Below are 22,840 nucleotides of genomic sequence, written 5' to 3'. Positions count from 1 at the left end.
TATCTCATGCAGCAGTATTTTTGCTGATACATCTCCTAGGGCAAGGGAAACAAAGGAAAAAATAAACAAATGGGACTACATAAAATTAAAACTCTTCTGCACAGCTAAAGAAACCACCAGCAAAATAAAGAGGGAACCTACAATATGGGAGAACATATCTGCCAATGATACATTGGACAAGGGTTTAATCTCCAAAATATATAAAGATCTCATAGGACTCAACACCAGAAAGACAGACCGTCCAATTAAATAATGGGCGAAGGACCTGAACAGACACTTCTCCAAGGAGGACATACAGAGGGCCCATAGGCACATGAAAGAATGCTCAAAATCACTAGCCCTCTGAAAGATGCAAATTAAAACCACAATAAGGTACCACCTCACACTGGTCAGAATGGCCATCATTAATAAAACAACAAACAAGTACTGGAGAGGATGTGGAGAAAAGGGAATCTTCATTCACTGTGGTGGGAATGCAGACTGGTGTAGCCACTGTGGAAAACAGTATAGAATTTCCTCAAAAAAAAAAACAAACCAGAAATGGAACTGCCTTTTGACCCAGAAATTCCACTGCTGGAAATATACCCTAATAATCCCAAAACACTAATTCAAAAGAACTTATGCACCCCTATGTTCATAGCAGCGCTCTTTACAAAAGCCAAGACTTGGAAATAGCCTAAATGCCCACCAATAGATGAGTGGATCAAAAAACTGTGGTATATTTATATAATGGAACACTATATGGCAGAAAAAAAGAAGGAATTCCTACCTTTTGTGATAGCATGAATTTAACTGGAGACTATTATGCTAAGTGAAATAAGCCAGTCAGTGAAAGACAAATACCATACGATCTCACTTATAAGAGGAACCTAATGAACAAAATAAACTAATGAGCAAAATAGAACCAGAGGCAGAGAATCATGTAACAGACTGATGGCTTTAAGAGGGGAGGAGTCAGGTGGGATTTGAAAGAAGGTGAAGGGATCAGTCAAAGAACATATATGCAGGACCCATGGACATAGAAAACAGTGTGAAGATAGATTACGGAATTTGGGGGCGGGCTAGGTGGAGGGGAACAAAGGAGGAAAAATTGGGACAACTATAATAGCATAATAAAACATTAAGAAATAAAAAAATTTAAAATTAAAAAAAAAAAAAAAAAAAAAAAAAAAGGGGGCTGGGAGAAAGTAACTATAGGGGAAAAACACGGCAAACACCACCTCACCCACCAGATCCAAATTAACATCATTATGGAATGTTGGGAACTGCCCTGCCTGGTTCCAGAAACTGTAACCCCCCCCCCCCCCCATGACTAAGGCTGAGTGACAGACCTTGGGACCCTAAGCCACTAAGGAGACTCTCTGGCAGTAGCACCACCTCTGCCCACTTTACTTCACCCTGCCTTGCCCCCAGTGCATGACCAGTTAGCTGATGGCGTGTAAGAATCCTCAAGGGAGGGACTACCTAAGACAGGCACGGTCACAAGGGGGCCTTCAGGGAAGGACTTGGGGGGCTGTGTAGAAAGGGGGTGATGGACCCTCACCCCTTGGCTTTTTTTTAAAGATTTTATTTATTTATTTTTAGAAAGGGAAGGGAGGGGGAGAGGGAGAGGGAGAGAGAGAGAGAGAGAGAGAGAGAGAGAGAGAGAGAGGGAGAGAGGGAGAGAGGGAGAGAGAGAGAGAGGGAGGGAGAGAGAGAGAGAAACATCAATGTGAGGTTGCTGGGGGTTATGGCCTGCAACCCAGGCATGTACCCTGACTGGGAATCGAACCTGGGACACTTTGGTTCCCAGCCCACGCTCAATCCACTGAGCTACGCCAGGCAGGGCTACCCCTTGGCTTTGACATAGCCTGAGTCCTCATTCTGTCTGCAAGAAGTCTCCTAATCTCTTGGCTGCCTTACTTCCCCTGCTTGACCTAAGTCTGAAACAATGCTGGAGGTGGGTGCGGCCCTGTGCTGGAAAGGGCAGGTTCCCCGGGGCAATCAGGCCTGAGAAAGAATGCATAAAATCCTGTGAAACCTGCTTTGCTAATACCCTCAATTTAAACGGTAAGGGTCCAAGCATGAAATGAGTCTATCTCCCCAGTTTTATGGCCCTTTTGCTATCTGACCCTGACTCAAAATAAGCCCTCAGAGAATGTTATCTATTTGATTATTACTGCCTGACAATGACTGATGAGCTTTCCATAAACGCTCTGTATTCCTATGCAAATTAAAGTCAATAAAAGCCTGTCCACGCAAGGTTCCGTGCTCTCCCGGACAGCGTGGCCACACTGTTCCTTTTCCTCCAAAGGACTCGGTAGTCCGTGTGAATTTGTCTTGTCTCAGCCACAATGCTGTGGACACTGCTTGCCGGCATCTGCATGAATGGAACACTACTCTGCCATAAAAGGTGAAACACTGCGATCTGCGACAACATGGTTAGTTCTTGAGGATAAGTGAGACAGGTCAGCCAGAAAAGGAAAATAACTATATGGCTTCACTCACATGTAGAATACAAAAAAACACAAAAATTACAAATGAACAAACAAAACAAACACAAACTCATAGATACAGGCATCATAATGGTAGCTACCAGAGGGGGAAGGGCAAGATTGGTAAAGGGGTCAAAATATATGGTAATGAATGAAACTAGATTTTTGGTGTGAGGAGCATGAAATAGAGTATACAGATATCGAACTATAATATTGTACACCTGAAATTTATTTAATGATACTACCAATGCTACCTTAATAAAAACAATTTTTAAAAATTCTTTGGTCCTTTTCAATGAACATCTGAGCAAATAATGTAAACAGTATAACAACTTTAGCTCAATGTGTTTCTGAATACTATTACTGTTATGAATGCATAATTTTTTTTACTGTTAATAAAGGGAAGAATTAGTATTTAGTATTTCATAGTTCAGAACTTAAAGGAAAGGATCTGGGAGACAGGTCTGCCCTATAATTAAAAAAAAAAAAAAAGATTAATACCATCAGTGATAAGTCATATGTCCTGGTATGAAAAAAATTACTTTGCCCTGGCTGGGTATCTCAGTTGGTTAGAGTGTCATCCCAATACACCAAAGCTGTTGGTTCAATCCCTGGTCAGGGCACATACAAGACTCAAGCAATGAATTCACAAATAAGTGAAACAACAAATTGATGTTTTCCTCTCCCTCTCTCAAGTCAATAAAAAACAAAACAAAACAGAGAGAAGAGCACTTCCCTCTGCAGTCTTCCTCCTCAAAATGCATAAACCCAGTCTAATCATGAGAAAAACATCAGACAAACATTTAGGAACATTTTACAAAAATAACTGACCAGTAGTCCCCAAATAACTGTCAACTTCACCAAAAACCAGGAAAAACTGAGAAATTGCCACTGACCAAAGTACACTAAGTAGACATGAAGATTAATGTCATGTGGTATCCTCGATGGGATCAGGGAAAAGAAAAGGACATTAGGGAAAAACTAATAAAATCTGAATAAATGGTGGAGCTCAGTTAACTATAATGTACCAATGTTGGTTCCTTAGTTGTGACAGACGTACACAGTAACGTAAAATGTTAACAAGGGAAACTGGGTGAGAAACAGATAGGAACTCACTCACTGTATTATCTTTGAGCTTCTCTAAAACTATCTTAAAATGTTTATTTAAATTAAAAATATGGGGGTTTGGGGTAAAGAGCAGCTTTAGTAAATGCTGTTCTATTATGGAAGGGTGGTAAAGAGAAATGTGACTGTTATGAACTTCACTTATGAACTTCAACACTTATGATACTGAAGCAGACCATTCTTAGAATTCAACAGACATTTAAAAAGTTGTAAAGCCATTTTCTTTTATGATTATTTTTCTCATTCAAGGACATTTTTTCACTGTTTTTAGAGAGAGGGGGAAGGAGAGAGGCAGAGAAACATCTATGCAAGAAAGAAGTATCAATTGGTTTGCTTCCGTACATGCCTGGACTGGGGATCAAACCCGAAGCCTAGGTATGTGCCCTCACCAGGAATCAAACCTAAAACTTTTCAGTCATGGGACAATGCTCCAACCAACTTAGCCACACCAGCTGGGGCTAGGATTATTTTTTAAAAGGCACATGCCTTGTCAGCAATAATAGTTAATTTTTTATTTTCTTCCAGTAACTGTCAGAATATTGGCCTAATGAAATAGTTTCTACAGATCTATTTCAAACATAGCACAAAGCCTATTTTTTAATTTTATCAAATACTTTTAGTTTTGAACTAGTTGGCAACATTATAATAGTCCTTCATCCTCTGAAATCACATAGGCCATTTTCCAGTTTGGGAATTCTATCTCCACAGGCTCAAAGGCTATCTGCAGAGGTTAAATCTGCTGCCCTTAGCTGGGTAGGTCAATTGGTTACACTGTGGTCCTAATATGCTAAGGTTGCAGGTTCGATCCCTGGTCAGGGAACATACAAGCAGCAACCAATAATGCATAAATAAGTGGAACAAATATGTTTCTCTCTCTCTAAAATCAATACAAATGAAAACAATTTTTAAAATATTTTTAAAAACACTTAAGTTTGCTCATGTCACCCAGCTGTTTATAATTAAACTTTTTGCATGGCAAAGAAATCCCAATCTGGCCTCTGCCTCCCTTTTCAGTCATCACTCCCTTTCTCATTCCCTATGCTCACTCAATGCCCAGTTCTCATAAGGGCACTGAGTCTACTCATCTTTCAGACGAGATTGGGAGCATTCAGGGTGGTATGGCCATAGACTCTACTTGCCTTTCAAATCTCAGCTGAACAATTAACCCATGCAAAGATGCTCAACCTTAGTTACAATAAAGAAAATCCTCCCACCCCTCTGACCGGCAAATAATAAAAAAAACAAATCTGATAATCCTCTGGGTTGGTTTTTTTTTCCACCTGAAGAAAGCCAATAATTTCACATTTGTTCATGTTGAGTTTGTCTAAAGGTTCATTTAGGGGAGCCCTCCAGGTCTTGGTTTCTGAATTTTTCTTTAAAATATTTTATTTATTTATTTTTAGAGAAGGGAGAAGAGAAGGAGAGAGGGAGAGAAACACGGATGTGTGAAACATTGATGGGTTGCCTCTTGTACACCCCTAACCAAGGACCTGCCCTGCAGCCCAGGCATGTGCCCTGACCAGGAATCAAACTGGTGACCCTTCAGTCTGTAGGACAGCACCCATTCCACTGAGCCACACCAGTCAGGGCTGAATTTTTCTTAATAAAATGCTCATAAAATCAAAAAGCATGTACACAGAAAATGGAGGCTTCCTTACTAACTCAGATTGTCTTCAACTGCTGTGAACTACGTTTTTAGGTTGTCTAGAATGTTAGGCTAAAGACATCCATGAAGCAAAAGTTCATGGTCTATAAAAAAGAAAGCTTTTGTTCTGTTCCCAGTTTTTTCCCTCCCCTCCATTTATGCCGGTTTCCCAAAGCATGTGTATTCTTATAAAAGTGCCCCAAATCCATTTGGAAAATCAGGCATAAATAAATCAAATGATCGTAGATTGTAACAATTTAATGCTAGAATGCCTTTAATGTACACAAAGTCTGCACCTGAAAACTCCCAGGCAGGCAAATCTGATAATTTTGAGGCCCAAAATTCTGTGAGATGATTCCAACTTTTCTTTAAATCAAATCAAATTGTGCATAACTTTTTTAACTTGTCTTCACACTTCAGTCCTATACCAAACTTACTTTCTCCATAGTAACCTTATGCTGCCTGAAAACAATCTTCTTGCTTCTTAACTCTTTTCTTATCCACAGTTGTTTCAACTGTTCCTTAAATAGCACAGACTTCCAAGTACCTCACTAGCCAGATCACCTTTCTCTGGACAAACTCTGTTAACAAATGGTCCCCAAATACCGTGTTTCCAAACTTGAGCAGATTCCTGTTATTGGCACGCTTTCTAACATAACAACGACCAAGCGGACTATTTACTCCCTTGATCAGACATAACCCAGGACTTCTAAAAAGGCTGGGTTTCTCAGAGGAGGTCCCCAAACCCCTCCAGCGTGTTTCATCAATTAGCCCAGAGTTCGGACTCCCATTGAGAGTCAGGAAAATAGAAATGGCAGCCCCTGTTCGACTCAGGGAGCGCATAAGAAACTGCCTGGAAACTGCGAAACAAAGTTTCATTTGTTACGGCCCTGGGAGGAGAAAAAGGCTTTCCAAGGAACAAGCGCCTCTGGGGCTGGGCAGGGGTACAGGGGTCCTACCTATAGCCCTTCCAAGACCGGCCTGGTGGGGTCCTCGGGGGCCACAGCTGTACACCCACTCCTTCCTCTCCGAAACGGTTCACCTAGGATCCCTCTTCCGCCCGTCAAGCTAACCGAGGATGAGGAGGCTCACCGTGAGTCAGGCTCTCCTGGCGCGGGGACACCTAAACACGCACCGCGGCTGGCGCAGCCGGAAGTGCGTCATAGCACCGCCCTCTCACAGTAGTGCGCGGCCGCAGAGACCCCTCTAGGAATTCGGGAGATACCGGCATCTCGGTGTCTTGGTGTACGCACGAGATCGAGGCTTTTCCAGTGCGAACGGAGTTGCCACCAAAGTAAATCCACACGGGTCTTGTCGTTCCGCCCCTTTTAGGTTTTGACTAAGTAAGGTCCGACATGAAGAAGGCAGCTTTGGCCAGAAATGAGCAAATTGGGAGGGATGAGGTCTGAACACCGTGACATTCCACCTGAGAGAATTTGGAGCATTTGTTCTTACCTTAGGTAGAAGATGGGGGTGGGGAGGGGGCGGAATGAGGGACAAAGCTGTCTTAGTTTTCTAATATGTGAAGTGTTGTCATTTGAAAAAGAAGTTTTTGTTATAGGAACCAAGGAACTGGTTTTAAAAGTATTATACAAGGAAGGACTTTATCAAAAAAGAGCTACTCAAAAATGGCCACTTCCTGCATCATCTTGTGTTGTCTTGAAGAAGTGGAAGAGCCCTAGGAATGGGAAGGACAATTTAGCAGAATGAATTTTGGGGGTTAGGTGATCTTTAACATCTTCCTACAGCTTGCCCCAGACTCCTATTAGTTTTCCCCTTAATAGGAGGAAGAAAACTGTAAAAAAAAAAAAAAATTAGAAGGAAAGGGAGGTAGAAGGAGAGGGAGAGAAACATCAACATGAGAGAGAAACCCAGGTCGGTTGCCTCTCACATGCACCCCAACTGGGGACTAGGCATAACCCAAGCAGGTGCCCTAACTGGGAATCAGATTCATGACATTTTGCTTTGCGGAATCACACCCAACCACCTGGGCCATGGCAGCCAGGGCAAGGAGAAGGAAACTTTTTACAACACTTTCACCATTACCACTCCCTCTGCACACCTCCCTTGAGTACTATGGGCCAGGTACTGTGTTAAATGCTTGGTTTCAGTTCTTTATTGCTGTATGAAACACCACCCCCAAACTTTGTACCTTAACACATCGATTATTGTTTCTCACTCAACCTCGCAAATCTGGATTGGCTGGGCTGTTCTGCTTCCTGTGGTATCAACCGAGGAGCTGGTATGGCTGGCAGTTGGTGTTGGCCCACAGACTGAAGTTCAATGGGGATGTTGGCCTGGGGCCCCCATGCTCTTCCATGTGAGTCTGTTGGCATGGCTGCTTGGGCCGTCTTCACATTATGACTGGGATCCCCAAGAGGAGCATTTTAAGAGATCAAGGTGGAACTTGTAGATGTATAGGGCCCAGCCTTGGAAGTTATATAGCATCGTTTTCACCACATTTTTGTTGTTAAAATAGGGCTCTAGGCTACATTCAAGTGGAAGAAAAACAGATTCTATCTTTTAGTCACACTGCAAGAGTATGTGGGCTGGGAGATGATGCAACTCTCTTTGGAAACAATCTACTACACACCTTTTTCTTCATTATATCAATCCTATGAAATATTATAATCCTGAGAATACCTACCCCAGTGAAATAGTAAAATCTTTATTTTATAGGTCAGGAAACGGGCTCAGAAAGGAAAGTAACTTTTTCAGTGTCATACAAGTGATATGTGGGAAAGTTAAGATTCAAACTTGGCTTTCATTCTCCAGAGCCTACGCTTTTAAGTTCTATACTTCCTCTGCATAAGCTGGAGAAAGAATAAATGGTTAAAGGGAACAGAATCACTAGGACTGAGGGAGGAAACCAGGAAACCTGCATCTGTTCAATTAGCCACACATGTGTTGATGCTTTGGCCATGCTCTATCCAGCCACTTAGTCAAAGGATCTTTGATCTTCACCTAGTCATGCAACCAGTAAGTTGTGGTGCTGGGGCTTAAGGAATCCTTCCAATTCTGAGCAGAGGGACGTAGTCACATAAGACTAATACCAAGAGAAGCCTTAAGGATAATCTGGTTAAGCTCTTGTTTTTCGATGAAGAAACCAATGCCTGAAGAAGTCAGGCACAAGGCACACTAGTAGCAGAGCTTAGGGTAGAATCCAAATTTTCTAATTCAATCCCATGTCATTACTAGGTCTCAACAGATTCTAAAAGATACCATCAGAGATACCAAAATGAAGTCCATCCAAATCATATGATATTAAAATAAGCTAACTTAGAATGATATATTATTTTCTTCCATTAATATAACCATGGCCATATGACAAGAACACAACAAAACAGACAAAGAAAAAGTTAGCCAATGTACTGGTGACTTGCTGTAATGTATCACTGGCATTTCCTTTTCAGAATGGTTTTGATTTTTAGGGACCTCATACTCTTCCAATAAATTAATTTAAAAAACACCAAGAACCTACAATGTGTCAGGCATTGTGTTAAGGCACCAGGGGAAAATAAAATGAAAAATACATGCAGTTCTTAGCAGATATGTAATCAAGTATTACAGATATGGTCAATAATAGAGATGAGACCAGTAAGGGGTGACTGAATGAATGTATCATCTTAGGGATCTACAGTCTGACCTACTGTAAAATGAAAACTTCCTTTCTGATAGTCCTGTTTTTTTTTAATCCTCACCTGAGGACATTTTTTCATTGCTTTGAGAGAAAGAGAGAGAGGGAGAGAGAAATATTGATGTAAGAGAAGAACATCAATCGGTTGCTTCCTATATGTGCCCTGACCGGGGATTGAACCCGCAACCTTTTAGTGTAGGGAATGAAGCTCCAATCAACCAAACCACACTGGCCAGGGCAGTCCTCTGTTTCTAACCATTTCTGTCGCAGGGAGCTTACTACTTTAGAGGACAGTTCCTTCTTTCAGGAGAGTTCTCATTGGTAAAAATTCTTTCAATTAAAGCAAAAATCTGCATTCCTATAATTTCAATTCATTGATCCTAGTCTTGATTAATCCTTTTTCTCTCACAAAATGCATGTGGATGTTCTTACCCCTTTAAATTATCACATATGATTGTCCCAAAGTTCACCTATAGCAGTTCCACAATCATGCCTGAAAGTTGCTTCTGAATCTTGGAGTGTCAAATGTCTGAACTGCCCTTGGGCACTCTGAGGGTCCACAGTTCCTCTTTCTCATTTAAATGACCTCCATACTCTCCCACTTTTACACTACTTGGTTCTCTTTTGTCTTGAAAAATTGTTTGGCTTGAAAAAGAAAAAGGATTCCTCTCCACTTTGTAGCAGAAATCTGGAAAGGGGAAAGCTACCAGTGTGGGCCCTGGCTTTCTCTCTCCATTTCCCTCAGGGTAGTTATGATTCTCTAAAATCGTTGCTTGTCTGGATCCTCCTGGCATCTGCCATTACCTATTTTTGCTGCCATCCCTGTCTTTGGCCAGTAGAGGGTGATCAAACCTTGATTTCCCTTAGAACAAGGCTGGGCAAGTTTCTTGTCCATTTACAGCTCTGTAAACTTTCCTGTTTTCTTTCTAGACGGAGTCCACGTATATATAAGGCATGTTGGGAATCTGCGAATGAAAAAATGAGAAAATGGAAATAGAAATGGAGTGGTGTAGTTAGACAACCCCGTGGCTTAGCGCTGAAGCTCTGCTGCTAATGAGTGTTGGGAGACTTGGATGTGTGACTTGATAATCTGAAAATGGTATAACAATATCTGCTCTGACAACTGTAAAGTGTTTAGATCATGTGAGAGTGAACTAGCTTTGCAACTAGCTATACCAATAGTAAGGGATTTTTAATCTTCAAAACTCCTGGCTATATTATTTCTGATCTCTTTGTTTTAATGTCTGCCCACACCAAGGGATAGATGTGGCTCCACCTACCACAGATCCTTTCTTCCATCCTGTCCACTCTGGGGGTCAGGCCACCTACCTTCTCCTTAGTAAGAGAGGGTAGTTTCCTGCCAAGACTTTCACAAGAGCACATTGCTAGCTTGTTCCCTGAGAGTTTGTGGAAGAACCACTCCCCAGAATTTGCATAATCTCAGAGTAGAAGGGCATTACAAAGGGTATCTGGTCTATCTCAACGCCCCCCCCCCCCCATCCTCCATGCAAAATCCCTTCCTGCTTAGGACCCCTGAGTATCCCCCTCCTCCCCACCCCCTTCCTGAATGAACTGACACAGCCACCTGCTCTGGCTGGCTCTGCAACAAGTTTCTTTCTAATCCCAGTGGCTTCTACTAGCATCACTCCTGGTTGTGCAACTTGTGCCCTGCATAACCCCAGGGACCACCATTCATCTTATCAGGGAAATGTACAGTTATCTCAATTTTCCAGCAGAAGGCAGTCAAGTTTACTGAGGAAGGGGCGCCTTTTTCTAATTTGCCCAAAATCCTGGCAGCAGCTAAGCCGAGCTGGCTTTACTTACCTGCCTTACTTATTGCTGTATCTCTTTCCTTTTATTATTCCTAACACCCAACATATGGCTTGACAGTAGTATTTGTTGAAAGGGATTTAATTCTATTTCTTGGAGTCAAGCAGAATAAAAAGAAACCCGCTTCTGAGGTGCAGGCCAAGTTCCCAGTGAGGTTTCTCCTCATCAAACAAAACCCTTGGTTGCACACAAGGTCATTTTGCTTTTGCCATCCTGCAGTCAGCTTGTCTCTCTTCTAAAATGTGGAGTCCAGAACCAAATGCCGGCCACATGGTGACAGGTAACCCTAGAGTCAGCCTGGCACCTCTTTTTGTTTAAGAACCTGGAGTGGAAGACATCTAGGACCTGGAGGCAGTGGTAGTAACTACTGGCAAAGGGACACGAGTAGTTTGGGACAAGAAAGGCCGCTTAAACTGTGCAGCAATTTTCATCCTTCCCAGGGAAATTTGATTCCTAAGAGGACTTGCTTGGGATTGCAAAAGGAATTGCATCAGCTGAAGAAGGATTGGGGCAAGGGAAAGGATTAAGCAAGGACTGGGGCAATTTGAGAGAATCACAGAGACCCTGTGAGATCTGTCCATAACATCTGGGACTAAAATAGGCCCAGAGCCTGGGTCCTGAATTTTCACAAATATTTCAAAGTTACATATTTTAGGGACTAATGAGATATAGTACGAGGCCGGCCTGTTTCACCTTAAAAAAGGAGATTTCAGTGAGGGGTAAATGAATATTCAAAAGAAAAGAGCTAGAGGCCCATGGAGGAAATAATAATAGCTAACATTTTGGAATGCTTATGGTAGGCTCTGTTGTAGGTGCTTTACATGTGATGGCTTATTTAATGCTTATAATAACTCTATGCCCATTTTGCAGATGAGGAAACTAAGACACAGCAAGTAATTGGTAGATAAAGAATTCATTCTGGCTTCATACATAGGTGATATATGAAAGTGGGAGAATTGAGTTCATAAAGAACTTGGTTGCTGGAGTCCGACACACCTGGTTTTAAAATCTAGCTCTGCCACTTAATGGGTAAGCCATTTCTACCTATCTTTGCAGAGTTCATATGTGGATTAGAGAAATTTCATGGTTATTATTCATGAGTGCAAGAAGAGAGGAGTTGAAAGAGTAGTACAAACTGACAGGGTTTCAAGGAAATGGTCAAATACTATAGAAGCGTAAGGAAGAATGAAGATGAGGGGAAAAATGCTCCATCAAAACCCTGGTAAGTGGTTAAGACATCAGGTACAGGGGCTTGAAGAGGGGGGATATCAACAGTGAAAAGATGAAAACTGGTTAAGGCCCAACTCGTAATTTGGTAGCTAAAAAGGGCAAGGTCAAATAAAAGATATTTAAAATTTGGTTTTGCTCCCAAAAGCTACAGGCTTGCGCTTATTTAAATGTGGAACAGATTGTTGAGGGGTGAGGACTTGGAGGCACCAGAGTGAGTCCACATCCCTTCACAGGCGGCTAGGAAAGGGGCCCTAGGGGAAGAAAGTGAAGAATACACCTGATGGCCTGAGGCCCTTGGGAAAGAATACTGAGGACATCTGCTGAGAAAGGGTGAGGTGAGGCTGTGATAGGTGTGGGAGTTTGGGGAGTAGGAGAAACCCACACTCTGAATCCCAGACTAAGGCAGAGGACTGTCTAGCAGGGGCAAGGGTAAGAATGAAGGTGGCCTTGTCTCTATCTTTTCTTCCTGCAGCTTTCTGTAGCCAAGGCTTAGGAATGGAGGAAACCAGTCCAGAGCTTGAACTAGACTGAACAGCGTGGGAGGCTAAGAGCAGCTCTTGGTAGGTGTAAACCCCGACTCTTATGACTCCTGGGACTCTTGTCTGCACTGGGGCACTGTAAGGCTCTGGTCCTCTCAACACGCAGGCCTTTAAACTTGGGACCAGAATCTCTGACAGGGCCCTTCTCCACAGCAGTGACTAAATTCAATAATATACCAGATTTCACCCTGGCTAGGAGGCTCAGTTGGTTGAAGTGTCGTCCCATTCACCAAAAGGTTGTGGGTTCGACCCCCAGTCAGGATGCATGTGGGAGGCAATTGACTGATGTCTTTCTCTCTCTCTCCCTTCCTCTCTCTAATATATAAACATATTCTCAGGTAAGGATTTTTAAAAATACTGGATTTCTTCCCTTTTCTGTCCACTCTGTCCCTTTCTGTTCTCTGGAATCATTTTCTGAAATAAATCACTTGCACTCAAGTCTCCACCTCAGGTTCTGCTCTCTGGAGGACACAGGCTAACAGTCAGACAGGATAGGGTGCAGTTCATCTGAACCAGGATTTGGTTGTAAAGCTACGTGGGTAAAAATATAGTTTATTCACATGTGCTGCTTTTTATTTACTTAAAAGAATCACATTGAATTTGTTTCAATATATTATGCAACAAAACAAGATTATTTAGGTTAGAGGTCAGTTTAAAAGTCTAACCCAGCAATTTTCAACCTTTTTTATCTTGTGGCACACATAAACCAATTACTAAAATTCTGCAACACACCATCAAATTTTTTTGCTGATCTGACAAAAAATAGGTATAATTTTGATTCATTCACACTAGACAGCTATTGTTGTGTTGGCTATTGTCATTTTATTTTTTAATTTGACAATCTAAGGAAAGAGATGTCCATGCCCCTGACTAGTCAGGTGTTGCATGTTTTAAAAACTCTTGCTGCACACCGTTGAAAATCGCTAGTCTTAATATCAGATTACATGCCATACTATTAGGATGTTCAATTTTCTTTTCTTTTTTGACTGGGCTAAGTGGCTGTATTAGAGAAAGCCAGGATTACAAAGGACTTAAGAATGCTGGTTGTACTGCATCTATGGCTGGGTCTGACCAGTCTTCTTTTTCTCCTGTTTGGCCACCTTGGGGGGTCTGACCTCTTACTTTCCCAGCATGGGCCAGGGAACCATGGACTTCACCTCCCAGCATGCAGCCAGCTACTTCCAGAGTGGTCAGAGCCTCCACCCCACGTTGGCCCAGGGTAGCCTCATCTTCTAGGGGAGTGCCTGCCAGGAGCACCACTTGATCTTTTGGAGCGATGTCCTCCAGCGAGGCTACATGAGCCCTGATCTGGGCAACAGTCTCCTGGCTGAGTCACCTTGAGGGTGTGTGGCTTCTGGGCGCAGACAAAAAGCTGCATGTCGGTGACTGAACTGCGGCCTCTGCCAGGATATTCAATTTTTTAAGACATGAATTAGTCAAAGGTTATTTTAATGGTTCCATCTTATAATAAAATTGCGTGACCATTAAAAAGTTACTTTATTCTATGGCTTTTCACCTTGTTCCCCTTTTGAAGAACCTACCCAAAGCTCTATGGTGGCGTTTCATAGGGAGCCCTTGTGAAAATACTTAAAACTTCATTTGGATTGTGGGTCAAAGTTCCAGTTTTTAACTTATAAAGTGTATTTTCTTTACCTCAAATGTGTATTTATGATGACAAAAAACAAAACCACCCCCACAAACATTGTCACCTAAAGATAATTTATTTTACCATGACCCAGAAGAGCAATAACATAGATTATGAATCCCAATTTCCTTCCCCAACTTCACTACATTAATTTGTCAGATACCATCAGCCTCCTAAAATGGATCATTGACTACAAATGTGTATACATTTAACTTTGCTGCCATTTCTCATGATTGCAACTTCACTAAGTTAAAGTTTAAAATTATTTTCAGTGGAGTTCCCTAACCTTAAAAACAAACCTTTCTTCTAAGATTCCATTATTGATTGAAAGAAGTCTTTCTAGAACTGTTGAGTGTTTTAAAAGAACAAATTCATTTTAAAAGTAATTTATTGAGCATCTACCAAGCATCTGGACTCTTCAGACTAGGCCAGGTTTTAACAGCAATAACTTAATTCTGCAGGTATACAGAAACAGGTGTCGTCTTTTTGTCTAATTTATTCTAAACTATAAAACCAAGAACTGACAAAACAGGAAGATTTGTTCCATTCAAGACAGTGTTTGTTCTTGTTTTAAACAAGATAATGTCTGACTTAACTCTCTATATAGATTTAGGCTTATCATTTTGAGCTGGTTGTAATAATCTATAACTAAAAGTTAATAAAAATACATGTTCATTTTAAAATAATTGACTTTGCTTGCATATCCCACCCCTTACCCCTAAACTCATATATTTTTAGAACAAGATTTTCCTGCATACACATTACCCACTTCTTCCCATCCCACACCCCTCCTATGTCTTCCTGTAAGAATCCCTGCTACTTGCAGAAGCATCTCTAAGCCTTAACATGCTTTGTTCTTCCCGGGGCAGACTAAAACCTTAAACTGTTAACTAGCTGAGGTGAAAGGGAAGGCAAGCAAGCACTGACCTCAACACACTCCCATGGTTCTTTCTCCTTCCACCGGGCTGCCTCATTCCTCTTCTTTAGCTGAGAGTGCAGAGCTGTTACAACCCTTCTCCCCACTCTCCTTCCCAGCATATTGGACCTTGTCAGGAGACTAAACAATAGCAGCTGCCTAGTTCCTTCTCTGAATCAAAGGAATTTAAAACCCAAATCTGAAACCAGAATTAAATCCAAGTTTCAAAACCACCTTTCACTCACTCACAGATCTAATTCTATATATCTTAAAACACTCATCCTCACTGCTTAATGAGTGCTTTCTGAAGGGAGAAAATAAATTTTACGACCAATTAACTTCGCTGATTACTGTGTAATTTGAAGTGAGACTATTTAGTAAATGGAGATGAAAATCCTGAGATTTTAAAAATTTGTTAAAGTAACAGCAGACCATTGTTTAGAAGTCAACTTAATGCTGTGTCTTCCACTGTTTTAGGAGGACAGAAAACCATGAGGTTGTGGTGTCTACTACTGAATAGAACCAGACCATCTGAAACTAAGATTTTATGTTAAGATAGTCTGTATTATGAGATGTTCAAAGTACTTCCCAAACTTTTGTTTGATTTGCAGAATTGGAGATGGCTTATCTCCCTATAACTTCAAGTTTGTTTTACAAAGCTTTGAAAACAGGTAATTTTTCAGATATAAAAAATTAATTTTAATAGCAAAATAAGTAACTACTTTTAATGTATAGTAGTGTGTCCATTCTAAAAATGAAACCTAAATCTATGTTAGGAAAATTTTTCAAATAATGCTTTTTATTAAATTCTTCAGTAGCAGTTGAAATAAAGTCTACTCTAACTTTTATGAAAAGATCTATTAATACCACTCAATTTCCTTTTCTCTGACTCTACATTTCACTTTGCAATCTGTAGACCTTCATTTAGTTTCCCAGGTGGGAAACCCCAGCCCCCTATTTTGAGAAGTTGCTCAGAGAGGGACACACAAAAATATGGCTCCTCTTGCAAGTATGGCTGTCACCGCTTGACTACATTGTAATAGTTCCTCCAATTCACACAATGCATCTTCCATGAGGATGGTAGGATGAACCTGGTTGGCTTTAGATTAGTACATCAGTATGGCCAGACTCTGGAACAAAAGGTAATCAAATCCAGGATAAAAACTAGGAAAAAAAGTTTTCACAGCTATGAATTGTCACAAGCCTTCTCTCCTAATAAGCATAAACCAGGAAGAGTGGGAGCAGGGAAGGTACAGAGCACAGCCAACAGGAATACTGCAAAATGCTGTCAGAAAAACTTCCTGCAATGCCAGGAAATGCAAGCATCTGTTTTTTTCCAGGAAAGAGTCCATCTTGGTGTTTCCCTATCCCAAATTTTCTAAGTATAAACATTTAAGAGTTCCTGGGGGAAGAAAGACTATGGTTTATAGAATCCAGTCAACTTAAGTGGTCCCACTAGCCTTTCCAGTACTCTCCCTACTCTCAATTCACGGAGAAGACCCTCTTACTTCCCCTGATGAGCTCAGACAACCCATTCTCTTTGCTTAAAATGGTGACCTGGCAGCTAAGAAGTCAACTTTCTGGTTTGAAAACTCTCAAGGAGCTGCAAATGTTTATAGGAATTATTCAATTTTAGCACCCTATTAACCTGTCTTTCTTAACCCATCTACTAACCTTGTCTTCTGATTTGATAAGCACCAAACTATGAGGTTTTTTCTCATACTCCCCCTCCTCAGTTCTGTGAACTGATGTTTTGTGTCTATAATCACATCAACTTCTTTACTACTCACTCCAAAACTCTGCTCTTTTAGGTGATGTGTTCTGTCAAATAGATTAAAATAAAATACATTATCTGTTTACAGAGAGTATACAGAATAGCAACTGGGGCTAGAGGTACAAAACACAGACACTGACATTAAGGTCATACAAAATATATATAGAAGTACTCAACATTGACAATTTTTGTAAGAGGTTGTACATTTTGCTATTTCCCCCACAATTTTTCCCTCTGTGGATCCTCTGGAGTTGATTAAGTGTCCTTTGCAGTGTTTCTGAAATTCATTACCATTGGAACATACTGGTGGAACTTATTTTCTGTCCAAAGCAACAAGTGCTACACATGAAAGGTTTCCTCACATATATTAATAAAGTTTATTTACAGTGTAAGCTTTCTGATGCTAAGGGCTGAGATGTGATTAAAGGCTTTTCCACATTATCACATTCAAGAGGTTCCCTTCCGGAATGAATTTACTGATGTACATAAGATGTGAATAGTCTCCCATAACAAACATATCGACCTCTCTATACATATTCAGCATAGTTTCACCTTTATGCCTTTAATAAAATACTAAGTGCCTTACATGTTAAGAAGCCTCATAGATCTCTCTTCTCAGGCCTTCGCATTGCCTGCCAGGCCAGAGTAGAAACAAATATCCCACAGCTTGAAGAACTTTACTTCTCTTCCTGGCAAGGTTAAGGTATTGTTTTGAAAAGACTTTCAAAAATTTCCATTAGGTCAACTAACATGCTACTGCTTAACTACACAGTAAACTGTTAACAGACTTTAGCCAGTCAAGGGCTACTAAGTGACTATCCTGAGCACTAATTAGATGTTGTAAGCCTTTTTGACCATAACTCAATTATACTCTGCCTTGAGCAGCTGATAAAAGCGATGTAAATGGTTTAAATCAACATTTGTAGTCTGTTTTTTTTTTCTTCAGAAAACATATCTTCAAGTAGTTGCTTCAAGGAGTGAATCTGCTGAAGATCTGAAGCAACTGCAGTGGCTATCCCACACAGCATGATATCCCAGAAAAATGGGAACTAAAAGTGGGGGCACAGGTTATATTTAACTTTTGTTTTAAAAAAATGGCTGAATTCTATCAGCTTGTAGTTCTGGAAAAAAAAAAGCCAGTGTGGAACCAACCAAAGTTCTTTCCCTAAGAGCAGTCAGTGCTTTGCTCAGTGCCTGGAGTTAAAGCAGCTCGCTGCTTTCAGTTGCTTCCCAGCAGCAAAGTCTTTTCTCAAAAGCACCAGCAATTTTCCATGCAACCATCACGTGGCTCACTCTGAAGAAAATACTAAAAGCATTTCTTTAACTTCACTTTACTTTAACACATTACTTAGGTATACTCTTCTGGAGTATCTTTATTTTTCTTAAATTGAATGGATAGAAATATTCTGGTCATCAGCTGACTTCTTTGAAGTTTCCCCAGGAAACAGATGAAACTGCTTAGGAACTATAGGGAAGCTGTGGTTGGTCCAAGTAATAGAAGCCAAAGGATGACTGCTGTGCAGTTTTAGTTTGGTCTGGAACTGAGGTCACAGCTACCCCCACCTCACTGGCTCCCCATAAAGACATGCTGTCTCATGGGCTTGAGTTGTTGGTTAGCAAACAAAATTTTTAGTTCTGTTTCTTGATGGAAAATTTCAGCCGCTGTGTGGGGTTCTTCTGTTATGGGGACAGCCTTCAGATATGTTCTAATTCTATGGTCTAAGTTCCCGCAGGGCTGTCCACAATCATTTGCATGCTCTCATGAGCTGAGTCATCTTTACTCGAATCCCTTATGACTACTTATGTAGACCCCGATAAGTGGGTCTCTTGTACGTGTATCTGAAAATTCTGTCTTAGCTTCCAGACAGCCAAATGCATCCTCCTGTAATGGTGAAAAAGATAAAAGTTTTGTAACCTCACCTCGGTCTTTAGTGATGAGAAGACATTGTACAGTATGACTTTGATACAACCAACCACATCTTAATTAGCAAGTCAGTGAACTTCTCAGAGCAACTAACACATTTAGTAATGGCCAGGTAACGTCAAATGCTTTTGTGAAGTTTTTGGAAAGTGCAGGGGAAAAATACTCCCTACATTTTCCTTTTTCTGAAAAGCAACAAAAACTACATTGTCTGAACTGTATCATTTCAAGTTACAAATTACTCAGAAATTGTCCAAATCACCACATTGTTCAGTAGCTGACTGAAGAAAATTCTGGCTAACAGCTTTGCTAGAAAAAGATGTCAAAAAATGGCCTTAGTATGTTTTTGTATTTTTCTTAAGATGATGAGAATAGAGTCATTTCTGATATTCCATGGTGCTCACTGATCCATGTTTATAGAGTCTATGCAAGTGGCCGGTGCCTTTCTTTTATAAGTAGGACAAGAATAGCATAAGACCTCAGAGCTTTAGCATGCCTCAGGCTCTGAATGTCCTCTTCAAAGGCTAGGTCAGGCTACCATATTTCAGGTACTCACAGGGCTTCAGAAGTGCAAAAGTCCTGTTAGAAGTCAGGCACAATGAGTGCCTCTTGTGTGTTCAGCATTGTGTCCGGTGCTGTCAAGGATATAAATATATCCCTTGTCAATCAAAGCATCTCTTTTGGGGAGTAATGAGAACTTTCATACATGAAACAATGAAGGCTTAAAAGACAGCATATAATCAAGTGCTAACATGTGGAGAAATGGCATTTCAGAGTACAACTAGTGCTTTAGGGATTTCTTCCAGAAGGGAGAGAAATGTTTTGAATCATTGTTGCCATGTCAGTAGAATTTATCTCAGCGATGAGGATAAAACCATCTACATTTGTGGCAGTCCTTTGGAACTATAGACTGGTGCACATACCCTCTCTTTCAGGAAGAGATAGAAATCTTTGGTTTGATACTTATCAGCACAGTCCTAGATTTCTATAGCTTTGGTAGGCTACCAGTGATCATATATATAACTTATCATATATATAACTAGTTTGAGCAGCATGTCCCAATGTAGTTTTTAATTGTCTCTTTTTTGAGAGATAAGGTATAGCAAGATGACGGCCAACCAGGGCTTATTTGCAGCAAGCAGCTTTTACAGAGCCAATCTCAATCTTTCAATCCTATTATTGTGGTTGTTGAGAGTAAAATAGCGCCTCAAAGGTATCCTCATTACTGAAAAGCTTGACATTTTATTGTGTGTGCTTTTATCTCATATGGAAATGTGTGGCTTATCCACATGACTAGCTTTTCCCTACAGGGGCTATGTGGAAGAATATGCCTACAGACTATGCAAAGGCAGAACACTCCTAATCTAACTACAAGGATCCTTAAATGTGATTTTTAAAAAAATCTGTTGAGGATGTCTTTTCCCTTCCATGAGCACACATCGCTGAAATAATTTTAGAAACAAAGGGGGTAAATGGCTTGTTGACAAATTCTCACTTTACACACAACTTTTCAGGAATGCTCCAAATGCATCAAGGGAGGCCGGACTGTACTCAGAGGCTCGCTCTCTGGTGTGGATTCTGTGATGCAGAGTGAGAGTAGAGCTTCGAGTGAAGGCCTTGCCGCACTTAGTGCACTTATAGGGCTTTTCTCTGGTGTGAATTCGCCGATGCAAAATAAGGTATGAGTTTCGGTTGAAAGCTTTTCCACATTCACTACATTCATAGGGTTTCTCCCCTGTGTGGATTCTCTGATGTTTTGTAAGGTCTGAGCTCTGGCTGAAGGCTTTCCCACACTCATTACATTCATAAGGTTTCTCTCCAGAGTGGATTCGCTGATGCAGAATGAGATTCGAACTATGACTGAAGGCTTTGCCACACTCATTACATTCATGAGGTTTCTCTCCCGTGTGGATTCTCTGATGCAAGACAAGGTTTGAGTTCAGACTGAAGGCTTTCCCACACTCACTACATTCATAGGGCTTTTCTCCAGTGTGGATGATTTTATGGCGAATAAGGCTTGAACTCCTTGTGAAGCATTTACCACATTCATCACATCTATGAGACTTTGTTCCTGTTGGAACTTCTTCAGGGGTGTTGAAGTTTGAACTCAGACTGAAGCTTCTTCCCAGTCCTTTACCCTTCTCCCTGGGACCTCTCTCTCCTGTGTTCGCTTTTTTTTCCTTGACCACAGCTGGCCCTGAATCTTTCTTTTCTTTTCCAGTTTTTTCCTCCAGATTCCTCTGCTGCCTTTCTGCTGTTCTGCCCTGCTGTTCACGTTTTTCTCCAAAATCTTTCTGGGTTCTTCCTCTTGTCTCCCCACGTGATGCTGAGTCTTCTGCGATTTTAGCCTTGGAGGTTGACTGCTCGTTCTCATTCCTGCTTTCACAACCTGACACAATAAATAGAAAATACATATAGTACCTTTTTCTTTTTAATCTATAGGTTAATCGAGTGGCACTGTTTTCTAGGAAGTTCCTACAGGCCTGCAAAACAACCTCACACTATTAATCAAAGATAAAATAGGAGAAAAATAAGATTAAAAAAATACAGTAAACAGGGAATGGAGTTGGGAAACGAGAGGGCAGGAAGAGTGCAAAGGACAACAGAAGGAGTGTGCAGAGGGGACGGAAATGAACAGACCTACTGGGGAATGAGCAGAGGAAACAGAACAAGTTAAGGAGGATGAGGAATTAAGGAACATATCAGGTAACAACCCACAGTTCTATTTGGTTAACTGATAATTAATTAATTTGAAGAAACAAATATACATAAAAAATCATGTTCTATTTCTAAGAATCGGAACTTAAAAAGAGAATGGACAAATTCTTCCTAGAAAATGATAAGTGATATTAACAGAAATAAAGGAATATCATTAGTAAAGGAAAAGAAAAAACTCCATTCTGTAAAATTTTTTATCAGCAAGGAAATGGTTAATGGCAAAACAAGGAGCTCTGAACTTGGCAGGTTACATGGATGTTACATAGGAAATAATTGCTCTTCACCAGGGGAGCGACATAGAACTGACAGCACTCAAATAATAGAAACAAGAGTGAAGTTGGTTGGGGCATTAGTAAATATGATCAAAACCTTCACCGAAAGACAACTGAGAATAGAAAAGAAAATGAAAACAATTCCAGAGATGGCATATTAAAACACTGGAATGTTTTTATTGTAGAGTGATATATTCACTTTGTTTTAAGGTGAGATTAAAAACTGTTCAATAAACATACGTTATTTTACATATGTTTACTTACATCTAGAAACTGCCCCCCCCCCACAAATATCCCAATTCTATTCTTTATTTGGCCTTAAGAAACTTGTCCCAAGGGTCTGTACTATCCGCAACAGGCCCTTGAATGCATGCAACTCCTTAGGGAGCTGGAAAATATTTAACCCCTGACATTAGTGATGAAATTGCCATAAATACTAAACCAATTGTAAGGAAGAACTTGGTCTAATTCTGAATTCCAAGCCAAGGTCCCTGACTCTATGGATACTTCCCAGATTGAACCCAATTTTTAAAAAAAATTTTCCTGGAAGTAGGTAATACCCAGATCATAAACATATTTGGCTTAATCTTCAACTAATCCAAAGAGTAAGTACCAAGCAAACATAAATCCCAGTTATCCCTATGGTTTGAAGCAAAATTTGAGGTTTCTTTAGTAACATCCACTCTTTATGAAGTTTCCCTTCATTTACCCTCCCTGTCTTCCCCAGGCAGAAGCCTCACAGTGAACTTCCCTCTGACAGGACTTATTTAAGAAGCTCCTTTGCAGTACTGTCTCTCAGGGGATGATACCTAGCAGAGACAAATGGGAATGTTTGTCACCTGTGTCTCTGTCCTATCTGGTTGAGGCTGCTTAGAACTTCTTTGTTCTTACCATACACCCAGGAACCAGAGCTCTTCATAGATTACTATTTGGCTTGAAAACTGGGGATCCTAATCACAAGGGAGGTATAGGTGCAAGTTTATAGAATTATGCAAAGCTGTTGAGAATCACCCACAAGATGAAAGAAGACAGAACAAGCCCATAGAAGGATGCTTGCTTGCTTTGGTAGGTTTAGGAATATGGTCCCAAGTTAGGAGTAGAACCACTGATTAAT

The 22,840-nt window shown here is 40.7% G+C and overlaps 1 protein-coding gene across 6 annotated transcripts in view; it reads right to left on the bottom strand.

The window, feature by feature from the left end:
- The window catches only part of ZKSCAN1 (zinc finger with KRAB and SCAN domains 1), a 44,510-nt gene that overhangs the window by 6,076 nt on the left and 15,594 nt on the right, over positions 1-22,840 (bottom strand). The window contains exon 6 of one of the 6 annotated variants that reach the window (XM_028506519.2): positions 20,307-21,125. In XM_028506519.2, the coding sequence (XP_028362320.2) occupies positions 20,307-21,125 (819 nt within the window). Of the gene's footprint in view, positions 1-769; positions 785-6,203; positions 6,473-13,557; positions 21,126-22,840 lie in introns of those variants that run through there. The other 5 variants (XM_028506576.2, XM_036019880.1, XM_028506567.2 and 2 more) reach the window with 5 other exon arrangements.

This window comes from Phyllostomus discolor, chromosome 3, assembly GCF_004126475.2.
Source record: "Phyllostomus discolor isolate MPI-MPIP mPhyDis1 chromosome 3, mPhyDis1.pri.v3, whole genome shotgun sequence".
Taxonomy (NCBI): Eukaryota; Metazoa; Chordata; class Mammalia; order Chiroptera; family Phyllostomidae; genus Phyllostomus; species Phyllostomus discolor.
This window is presented reverse-complemented; position numbering and strand designations above follow the sequence as displayed.